General features: G+C 41.6%; 1 protein-coding gene across 1 annotated transcript; it reads right to left on the bottom strand.

The window, feature by feature from the left end:
* Positions 1-8,675: 8,675 nt before the first annotated feature.
* On the bottom strand, positions 8,676-10,559 carry CARTPT (CART prepropeptide). The gene is made up of 3 exons (XM_047067613.1): positions 10,401-10,559; positions 9,874-9,957; positions 8,676-8,783 (listed from the first exon to the last, which is right to left on the bottom strand). Exons 1-3 carry the CDS (start codon positions 10,557-10,559, stop codon positions 8,676-8,678), a joined length of 351 nt encoding a protein of 116 aa, XP_046923569.1.
* Positions 10,560-12,219: the final 1,660 nt, after the last annotated feature.

The raw sequence follows: 12,219 nt of genomic DNA, 5'->3' as shown, positions 1-12,219 counted from the left end.
AGAAAATTACAGGAGAACCAGTATTATGTCTTTATGATTTTAACCAGTATTATGTCTTACACTTAGCACAAACATGGAAGGAAAAAAATTAACTACATTAAAATGTATAACTCTGCACAGCAAATGATACTATGGTGAAAAGATAAGCCATAGATTAGGAGATATTTGCGACATTATATAGCCAATAAGGAAGTAGTATTCAAAATATATAAAGAACTTCTACAAATTGATTAGAAAAAAACAAACAGGGGCACCTGGGTGGCTCAGTCAGTTAAGGGTCCAATTCTTGATTTCAGCTCAGGTCATGATCTCATGGTTCATGAGATCAAGCCCCCAGCTGGGCTCTGCACTGATAGTGCTAAGCCTGTTTGGAATTCTCTCTCTCCCTCTCTTTCTGTCCCTCCCCTACTCACAATCTCTCTCTCTCAAAATCTTTCTCTCAAAAATAAACAAACATTTAACAAAAGAAAAATGCAAACAACCCAACTAAAAAATAGGTAAGGTACATGAAGAAACAAATCACAGAAGAGAAAATACGAATAAATATTAAAATATGGTCTTCTTGAGTAGTCAAAAGAATGCAAATTAAAATAACAATGAAATACCATTGGCAAAAATGATATCAGATTCGCAAAAGAAAATTTTTTTTAAGTTTTATTTATTTTTGTAAGTAATCTCTACACCCAACGTGGGGCTCAAACTCACAGCCCCAAGATCAAGACTCACACACTCTTCTGACTGAGCCAGCCAGACACCCCAGATTGGCAAAATTTTTAAATTAACCATTCCAAGCATAGGTGACCCTGTGGAGTAATGGGAAGTCTTGCACACCACCGGTAGGAACATAAATTGGTACAGCCATTAGTTCTCTAATTAATTTAGAGAGCAATCTGGCATTATCTACTAACATTGAAAATGAGCATACTGTACAACCTACCCAGCAATTCCACTACTAGACCCTAGATAAACCTACACAAAGTAATATGGAGAGAGAGAGAAACATGTATGGGTAAGAAAGTAAGAGAGAGAATGAGGGAGAGAAAGAGAACAAAAGAGAAGAAATGATTCCTACTGGCTCTGGGTATCCAGTTCCTTTCTTCACCTATATTTCCTGCCCTCTGATCACTTTATAACAAACTCCCTCTTTAGAAATAAATTCATTAGAATTGGCTTATATGGGGGCTCCCGGGTGGCTCAGTTGGTTAAGCATCTGACTCTTGATTTTAGTCCAGGTCATAATCTCAGGATTGTGAGATCAAGCCCCATGTTGCTCTCTGGGTTAAGCATGGACCCTGCTTGGGATTCTTTCTCCCTCTCTCTCTGCTCCTCCCCCATTTGTGCTTACTCTCTCTCTCTCTCTCTCTCTGTCTCTCAAAATAAATAAACTTTTTAAAAAAGTAAATCACATTTTAAAATAAAGTAACAGGAGATAGAAAGATAAATAAAAATTAATCAAGGAAGGTTCGCTTCCACCCCTAATAGTTGTCAAGAGAGTCTTCCAAATGAGGATAGCTTGTCCTAAGAGGGATTCTATTGATAAAATGTCCCACAATTTATCAAATATAGACTGCTTGCCTCACAGAATTTTCATTTGGTCATCACAGGAATAGACAAGTAACTTTACCACTAAGGTCTCTGTTTCCTCATTTATAAAATGAGATTTAATTAAATGACCTCAAAGTTTCCTTTCAATTCTGAAATTCTGTGATCAATCCCAAAATGAAGACAATGTATAAACTAGGTTTGTAAACTCTACAGTAAGAATCAACAGCAAACTCCTAATAAACTCACAAAGCCCAAACTGCTCCAGAACCTTAATGTTGACACTATAAATCACGAAAGAAAACAGAATGTAGAAAGCGGAAGCTCAAACACCCAAAACCTCACCTGAGATACAGGAGCTCAATCCATCAGAAGTGTGGCTTTAAGATTTTAGAGACTTAAAAGTATTTTCTGGTGTAACGTTTCCAAGTTAAAAATGTTCTCCACTTACACCTTTACAGAGGTTTTCAGTCCTTATGAAGCCTGCATATGTGTTCCTCTTTGGAAAGCCCCAGCTGGGTCCTAACCACCAAAAAAAATTTGAAAAATGAGAATACAAAAGGAAGCAAACTATACTGTGTGTGGAAGCAACTAATGTATATAAATTATATACATATAATTTATAATGTAATTATATTTATTTATATTTTATATTTATATATTACATTTATATATTTAAAAATTTATTGAAATATGTTTCAAATATATTATACATACACATAATTTTAAAATTATATATGATATATAGTCATATATCATACACTATATTTAATTATATATACTATACATTATATATGTAATATATGTAGTTATATATTTACATATATAGTTATATATAGTTACTAAAAATATGTAACTATATAATTTATATATTTAATATTAGTATTATTTACTAATAATATAGTATACATTATAATTTGCAATAATGTATTATTATAACTATACATAGTTATATAATTATGTTATAATTATATACTTTGTAATTTAAATATAACTCTCATATATAAATAAAATTTGTATGTATAATATGTATGTATGTAATTTTAAAACAATTATCTTCAAATTCCAAATGCTTAGGGTTCTCCACAAGATTGTTTAGTGTTTAAGAAATCGAAAGTTAATTTTTTTAATGTTTATTATTGAGAGACAGAGACAGAGCACAAGCAGAGGAGGGCCAGAGAGAGACAGAGACACAAAATCCGAAGCAGCATCAGGCTCCGAGCTGTCAGCACAGAGCCAAACAGGGGGCTCGAACCCACGAACTACGAGATCATGACCTGAACCGAAGTTGGACGCTTAACGGAATGATCCATGAGCCACCCAGGAGCCCCAAGAAATCCACACTTTAAAAAATTGAGGTGATTTTAGGTTTATTCTTTCTTGTTAAAGCCTGCAGTGCACGTAAAGCCAAAATCAACTTGGGCTGGAGCATTATGCTTTATTTCCCAGTCGCTCAAACACAGAATGTTAGGTATGATCAAATAATGTAGAATGAAGTCAGTTGAAATATTTCAACTGGAAAGGGCCTCTTCGATGTCTTGCATGTCTGCAAGATTGCACAAATTGCCCAAGGTTACACAGCTAATGAGTGGCTGAGCCTTGACAGGAAACCAGGCGTCCCGCTTCCATTGCAGTGTTGTCCTGTGCTTGCCTCCCTCTGGTGAAGCCACCTCTGGACTGGAATCTAGGAAAACCTAGAGAAGCTCCAGGTCCCTTATATATTCAAAACCTCAGCCTCCCCCCTGCAAGCCTCTGTGCCTGTTCCCTTTCTCTGATATATACCATCCTCCCAGCCGGTCAGACACCAGTTCCATAAATTGCCCTGAGTTCAATAGTTTCCACACCTTTAGATTTTCCAGACCAGTCAAGTTTCCCCCAAAGTTCTAACATCTCAAAACAGAAATGCCTAATTTCATTTTGTTAATGGAAACATTAGGAAAACAACTGCCACCCATTTCCACTATCATTTTAGCACTGAAAATGTAGAGAGTATATGCTTGAAAAAAATGAATTTTATTACATATTAATTGTACTTCAATAGACACACGTAGGTAGGCTCTTAAAATGTAGGTATGCTGAACCGGGAATTAGATCAAATTGGATATATTTAGCTTTGGTTTCTCTGCCTCCAGACCATTTTACCACAGTTGAGGGGAAACACCATCATGGACAAGAAGAGTTTGGGAAAAGTACTGCTTCAGACTCTTCCAGGACAATGTCTCCTGCATTCCTCCTGTCCATCCACATTACCCTTATCCATCCAGGCCTTCATCACTTCTTCTCTGGACCACTGCAGTGTATTCCTGCCTGCTCTTTCTGTACAATGTTCCCCTTTCTGGTCCCTCCTTTAGTGGAGTATCAGAATGAGCTTCCTAGGGCACAGCTCTGATTATACCCTAGAGCCATCAGGAATAAAGCCTTGGCCTCTTCACCCACAATCGTACCAACCCTTATCTCCTTGTTCACCATTTTACACCCCATGGACTCAGCACTCAGGTTATTTCTAACTGCATTCTTTTCCTTGTGCACTTTCAGTCACACTATTTCCTACACCTTAAACAAAATTTTCCCCATCTTCCCATTTTAAAATATTACACATTCTTCAAATAACACTCAAATATCATTTTTGTCTACAGGCCTTGATAATTCACCACTGTGCCTCCTAAATTCATCTTCCTCTCTTTGTAGTCCTTAACATATCACTTCCTATGGTGAATCTGTCACATTCTAGTAGAGTTTGCCTATCATCAATTTGTACACTGTGTATATATAATTAGTAAATAGATAATTTGCTTAACATTCTTCTCAGCAGATGAATTTATATCCTACTTCCCTTGGAAAACAGAAGCCATGAAATAACTACCCCCGACGTCCTGCCAAAACATGTATAAAGTCCCCTATATCTTTACATATCATGTGCTCTCTTGCCTTCTCCTTCCTTCCCAAAGCTATCTTTTTCCTGGCTCTGAATCCCACCTTCTCATCCTTGACAAGAACCTCACTTCATCCATTACCTCTTCTTTTTTCTAAAGGTTTAACCTCCTTCTTGTTGCTGATTCCTCTTCTCAGTAATTCAGGGAACACCAGTTAGAACTATTTAATAAACTATTCTTAAGCCAAAATAGTTGCGCTGATAGACCCTCAAGACTAGAGTAGCTACATCTACAAAGGCAAGGGAAACAAATTATAAACACACATTAGCCAGGCAAGAGAGAATTATGTTTATCCATCCATCCATTCATCCATCCATCCATCCATCCATGAAGAATATTGAATGCTGACACCAGAACCACCACCCTCCTTATGCTCAGTCTTGATTTCTCCTGAGATACTTCTAATCTACAAACATCTGTGAATTCCACCTGAGGGGACCCAAAAACCTATTTACAGGGAAAGCCACTTGGACCTCTTCTTATCTGCTCTTCATTTTCTAAGAACCCCTGGCCTCAATCATGTCAACATAAATTCAGAGATAAAAAATTCAAAGAATTTATCATGGCTTATCAATTTTATTTGTTTCTTATTATCTATTCTCACAAAAGATTATAAATCACTTGATTGTAGACCCCCTAAGAACAAGGATTCTGTCTATCTTGTTTATCATTGTGTTCTAAATACCCAGCACATGGAAGGCACTCAAAAAGTACAGAATGAATGGGACTATATATAAACAACTAGCTCAGCATTGCAGTGGTTCTAATGTTGGACACTCAGCAGAACCACCTGAGAACCTTATTTAAACCACGCATTCCTAAATAGTCTTCCCTAACTATACTTCCCTGTCAAAGAAAAACCACAGTTGGACAGTAGTTAAAGCCATATAAATAGATTTTGTTCAGGACTACCACAATAGGGGAAAGAAAGTACAGTACAGGGCTCAATTCCTAATATTAAACGGGCAAGTAAGAAGTAGGGGAGTGAGTCAGTGGATGGGAAGTTACCAATGGGAAACATCAGGGGTCAGGGAATTCCAGTTACACGACCGGACATGATCTTCACTCAAGACAGGCCAGAGTGCTCAGACATCCCCTAAAGAATGGTGGAAAATGAGAAGGATGGGGACTCTTGGTAAACTGATTTAGCAGGGTTCTTGCTAAAACTGGATTTTATAAGGAAGTGCACAGATAGGCCCAGAAGAAGGTTCAGGAGCCTGACTCAAGTCTGATCAAGAAAGAATCTTTGTCAATATCCACAATCAGATGTACCATTATCAGCATTGGAAGGGGGGTGTGGGTACCTAGGTACAACATGTATCTCTCACAGGACTCCAGATTCTGTCATAGGGTGAGGGGCGTAACATCAGCAATTACTGTAGGAGGGGTAGTGGTTGTGTGTAGTTGAGAAAATTCCTCTGGTTAATTTTCACTCATCACCTCTAAACCCTGTGAGAACCACTGCTCTAGAAACACCGCTCTTATGCCTGTAATATTCTCTGGATTTTTAGCTATAGATGCCTGTCAACTCTCAGACCCCTGATCCTTCAGCCAATCTTAGAATATCTCTGGGGCTCATACGTGGGTGACTGCACATGGATAACTACTTTTCTCATTAAAATTTTTTCAATATTTAACATTCTTATCCTCTACCACAGAGACCTTCAGTCATTAAACATACTAAGGCATTCTATTTGAAGAGGCGGTCTAATACTGATTAAATGAAAAGGCAAGGTTACTTCTACCAAGCCACATCAGATTAAATGTTTTCATTATTAGTAGAGAATGTCATTACCACCATGACCTTAAAACTTGGATCCCCAGACAAGACTTTTGGAAGAAGCCTTTAATACCCAGCCCACAGATTCCTCATCACCAGTTCCCCATAAGTCCATATCCTTCAGTCAAATTAAGCAAGAAAGAAAAGGGTGACCTAGAAGTAGGGGTGAAGGAGTTAAAGGGGTTTGGAGCAGAGTTCTTATTCCTGTCTTTGAACAACAAAGTCCTCCAGCAGCTCTTCCTTTTGGGAAAACATTCCAGGCTGCAATCAGAAGCACTTCTCAGTATTATCCCCGGGGATATTGCCTGTGCACTAATCAATGATTAAAGCAATTTCCTGATCTTATTTAAAAATGACACAAATGGGAACAGTTGAGGGACTCAAGAAGGTGGTCAGGATTTTATCTTAAATATTTTCTGGAAAAGCAGCAGACAATTAAACCATTAAAGAACTCTAGGCAGTTTTTCAAGATTAAAATGTAACACATTTCAGTCGCAACTAAGCCTGTCATATAGGAATTCAAATTGCAATGTGACCCCCCCCCAGAATACATTGGCACCCCAGTGAGTTCATTTGTATTAAAGAAGTGCTTCTGGGGAATGTGGGAGTCTAAACAACCTGTTCAATTGCCCAGAGTGACATGGAAGGAAAAGGAGAAAAAATCTTGGGAGTCAAAGGGAGTAGAGCTGAAATCACAATTTAGGATTATGTGATCTGATCAACATGACTTCCATCATCTCTCTTAGCCTCTGCTTCCTCCTCTGAAAAATGGTAATAATATTGATCTTGCAAGATTACTAAGGGAATGAGCCATGGTAATAGTAAGAATAAGAATACTGCCAATAGCAATTGTGTATGAGAATATTTCCTATCAGCATACTCTATCTCCCCAGGAAGCAGTGGAGGGATGTTCTTTTTTAAGGCTTATATTATGCAGCAGCCTCTTGAGTTTGCATTGGGAAACTTTAAGTACCTGTTTTTCTCTTGATGTTCCTTCTTAAGTGTTGTTTACTCTGGTTTAAACCCTCAGAAATGTGACCTTGGGTAAGTGCTCAAAAACATTTAAAGGCTACTAACCTTTACCTTTAAGATTTTTAATTTTTTTTTTCAACGTTTATTTTTGGGACAGAGAGAGACAGAGCATGAACGGGGGAGGGGCAGAGAGAGAGGGAGACACAGAATCGGAAACAGGCTCCAGGCTCCGAGCCATCAGCCCAGAGCCTGACGCGGGGCTCGAACTCACGGACCGCGAGATCGTGACCTGGCTGAAGTCGGACGCTTAACCGACTGCGCCACCCAGGCGCCCCAAGATTTTTATGTTTCTTGGGTTGAATCTACCCCCATCAGTTTTCATTTGTTCCCCTCAAAACTAGTTACTAAAATGACTAATTTTCCTTTGAACAGAGAATTTTTCCAAGTTTATATATTAAACAGTGGGAATGATCAGGTCTCACATCCTTAAAGTACCTAATACAGCTATTTCCCTTCCTTTGGATAAACAACAAGACCTAAATAATCCATTTTTTATCAATGAATATTTACTAATAAAAGGATAACCAAAACAAAAGTCCCAATTTTTCAAACTGCATTTAATGAGGCTAAAGTCTGAAACAATTGATCTTTTATTGGTCTTATGTGAAAATTAAGGAGTCTACTAAAGGTTTTAATAAACAATGTCACATCAGCTCAATCCCAACCATCTCCAATTAACACGAACACACACACACACACACACACACACACACACACACACCAACACCAACACCACCATCACCACCACCCCACCCCTCCCACACACACCACTGCAATCAAAGAAAAAGAGAGTACACCAAAGTTTGTGTGGCAAACTCCCAATTAATGATCAAAACTCCTTGGAGCCAAGGTGCTATTCTCCCAATAGACTGCTATTTCTAAAATCCATCTCTTTGAAAACAACAGCATGATTAATTCCACCATTCTCACTTACATTACTTACAACATAGAAACAATGATGCAGTAAGAGCAATTATTAAAAACACTTTATTATGTATAATTGTACATGCTGCAATTTGTGTCATTTGGGATTATTTTCCAGGTTGTGATGTCACCTACCAAGATTAACTAAATCTAATGTTCATCCTGCCACACCACATACAAAAATACAGTTTTCAAAGCAAAGTTGCCCTTCTCTACACAAAGATGGGTAAGAGTTTGTCAGATGAATAAGAATACTTTGCACATGTATCAACACCGTACAAGGCGTTATCCTTCACACAGTAACATTTAATGTATTCTTTTATTTGGGAACAGCAGGACAAGAGCCCCTTTAACTCTCAGAGGGAAACGCAAACTTTGTTGCTAAAGCCGAACTCCAGGGATGAAAGTGTGGTCCTCTCAAGGGAGGCAGAGGCAGTGGGGATTTATGGAGGAGGGTGGAAGCCTCATAAGCACTTCAAGAGGAAGGAATTGCAGGTGGTTCCTCGGGGACAGTCGCAAAGCTTCCCAATCCGTGCTCCTTTTCGCACTGCGCACCGCTCCCCAGCGTGGCACTGCGAACAACACAAGGTGCAGTCTTCCCACATATGCAAACCCAGGCTCCCAATGGCCGCATCTCCCCATCAACACAATTTCCGACTCCTGGGAGGGATAGGTGGAACCTATCACCATCCCCAGAGGTCCAAGTATAGTCAGGCCTGAAACACAGAGAGCCTTGTGCTTATAATGTCAGTGAGAGAACATAAAAGGAAATTATCGAACCCTTCCTACTTTATTTCACCTTTTTTGGGTGGGGGGCCACATTTTCTGGCTCCTTTGATAGTTTATCCAAAAGAAAGAAAATCAGACATTTTTGTAAGAAATAAACAATAGACCTATTTCTCACAGTCTCTACTCCCTGCTTTCAGCCTCCTCATCCCAAGGAAGGTGTGTGTGTGTGTGTGTGTGTGTGTGTGAGAGAGAGAGAGAGAGAGAGAGAGACAGAGAGAGAGAGAGAGAGAGAGAGAGAGAGAGAGAGAGACAGAGAGAGAACGAACACGTGCATGTGTGTGTTCCCTCAAGGAAAGTGACGAGCCGGGAATCAATAATTTTGACCTTAAAACATAGATCAAAAAAATTGGCAGTGCTCCAGAAGGCAAGAAGAAAATTGGAGGAACAAGATCTGAGTAGATTTAAGGGCTCTTCCAAGTCAGAGAATTCTTCATGAGTTGAAAAAAAAAAAAAAACACTCATCTTCAAGAAATGCTCCTTTCCATACAGACACCCAAGAGCTGATTCCTGGCACAAGCTATTGGGTCTTCTGAAATGGCCTTAGAGGCCAAGGACCACGTTTGGGGATGTAAAACAAAGGGAAGCCTACAGACTTCTGCAAACCCATTACCTGCAAACCTAGATGGATCTAGAGAGTATAAAGCTAAATGAAGTAGGGCAGTCAGAGAAAGCCAAATACTGTATGATTTCACTCATATGTGGAATTTAAGAAACAAAACAAACAAAGAAAAAAGAGCAAACCCCAAAACAGAATGTTAACTATAGAAAACAAACTGATAGTTACCACATCCTGGGGAAAAGGTCACCTATAAGATTCAAGGTGGTATATTTCCTCCTGGAAAAACATGGGGAAGGGGAACCCCAAAGCCTTACCATGGGGACTTGGCCATACTTCTTCTCATAGATCGGAATACTTTTAGTCTTGAGCTTCTTCAGGACTTCCTGTAGCGCTTCGATCTGCAACACACCGCCCCCACCCCGGAGCCGAAGTTGCCGCCTTGGCTGCAAGCCCAGCTCGGGTGCTCACTTCCCCTCCAGTCCTAGTTACAAGGAGCCCCAGAACCACACACACACTCCGCCGCGGGACTCCAAGGACAGAAAGGGAAGGTGCAGGGGTAGTAACTTAGCGAGCACGGTCTCTTGTACTGACCGCAAGTCCCTTAGCTGCTGAGGCTCCTGTTGCTCCAAGGGCCCAGGACAAGGGATTCGCTCTATAAACTGCCCGCAGGCAGTGGGGCTCCAGACGATTTTCAAATGGCAGCGGGAGCGCTGCCTTTGCGCTCATCTCCGCGCTCATCCCCGCGCACCCGGACTCTGGGAAGTGGGGGAGGGAGGGAGGGAGGACGGACGCGTGTACAGAGGGACTGGGGGCAACCAAGGGAGATCCGGGAGATACCCACCAGCTCCTTCTCATGGGAGGTATCCTCCACGGCGGAGTAGATGTCCAGGGCTCGGGGCTGGAGCTCAGCATCCTCCTGGGCACGGGCACCCAACAGCGGTAGCAGAAAAAGCAGGGCGGCACCCAAGACGGTCAGCGGCCGGAGACGGGGGCTCTCCATGGTGCTGAAACTCGGCGCTGCTGTGGCACCCCACGCTCCCGCCTTTTATAGAGAGCCAGAGCCCGAGTACAGGGAAGAGGGAGGGGGCGACGAAGGAAGTGAGTGTGGAGGAGGGTCCAGGTCAACCGTCTGTAGGCAGCGCTCCGCCACCGCCTGACATCAATGCCCGCTGGACACCAGGCACCCGTGAACGAAGCTGTGCGCACAGACAACAGGGACCCCGCACCCCTAAGTGCTGTCAGCCCCGCGGCAAGGGACGCTCCCCTAGGGGCCAGAGCTGAAATGGAGGGGCGGAGGGGCGAAAGCTGAGGGATGGGGAGGAGGAGGGGGCCAGGAAATGGAAAATGCCTTGGAGGCAAGGCACAGGCTGTAGAGTCGCTCCCCATCCCTAGCAGCAGTGGCAAAGCAATCCACCTCACCAGCCCTGCTTCGCCTCTCACCCCAGCCTGTGGCAGCAAGCAGGAGGTGTTGCCTCCATGCAGGCATGTTTGCTGAGCATTTTACTAGACACTGATGCCAGGTAGGGGAGGCAAACATAGTACATATAACAAAGAGAAATCATGGCCTTCCCCAGGATGAGTTCACAGAATCTACGTGGTAATGAGAAAAGAAGGAAGACAGACTAACCTCAATTCAGGGGCAGTATGGAGGGTACAGAGAGAGCCCCATTCTGATTCTGGTCCTGGCTCCGCTGCTTACAAGCTGTGTGACTTTAGGCAAAATAAAGAATCTATCTGAGCCTCTCTCTTTCTCTCTCTCTCTCTTTCATACAACTGGAATTTAAAAATGCACCTTACAAAGTTATCAAAAGGAGGAATGAGAATAGGTATGTAAAATCCCTGGCCCTTAACACAATAAGCATTAAGCCTCCCTGCCTCTTTCTTTTAAACTATGAGGCTACCCAGGTAAGTGGTTGTGTGCAGTACTCAGTTTTTCCTTTGGGCAAACTCACCATCCTCATAACCCCTCTTACCCACTACCCACTTGTGATATCTAAGAAGCCTGTCTAGAAAGAAAGCAAAGGGGATGAAAAATGCAACTCCCTGATTATGGAAATATCTCTAGAGATCAGAAGTCAATGATGAGCCAGGTCCTTAGTGACCTGGGAAGACTGTTTTTTAAAAGGTGGGGGGTCCTTATGGCCTGAATACAAATCAAAGTTTCTGTAGGAGAGGTGATGTTTTCCCTATTTAGACCTAGAGGCTTATCACTCAGGCAGGCTTAACCCTGCCTGACCACCTGGGTTCTTTCACCACGTCATCTTTCTTTCAACTGCTTCTAACCCCATTCACTTTTCTCCAACCCCATTACTACCACCCCAGTTCTGGACAATTGCCCCAACCTACATCTTGCCTTCCTCCAACTCCATCCCATCTTCTCTTGCCTTCCTCTAATCCATAACTGACAACCAGGCAGAGTGTTTTTACCCTTAATATGCACTGATGGCTTCCCATCTTACTAAGCACTGAATCTAAATTCCTCATCCTGACTTACAAAGTACTACATGATCTGTACCTCTCTCCAATTTCATGTCCTACCACTCTGCTCCAGGCCCCTCCACTCCAGGCCCAGTGGCCTTCTCTGTGGTCCTCTAACAGGTCAAGCTCATTCCCATTTTGAAGCTTTTGCCCTTACCTTACCTGGAAAGGTCTTCCTGTGT

The sequence above is a fragment of the Lynx rufus genome, unplaced genomic scaffold, assembly GCF_022079265.1.
Source record: "Lynx rufus isolate CCGP_SWC_20201006 ecotype Redwood Valley unplaced genomic scaffold, mLynRuf1.p SCAF_1, whole genome shotgun sequence".
Lineage (NCBI taxonomy): Eukaryota > Metazoa > Chordata > Mammalia > Carnivora > Felidae > Lynx > Lynx rufus.
This window is presented reverse-complemented; position numbering and strand designations above follow the sequence as displayed.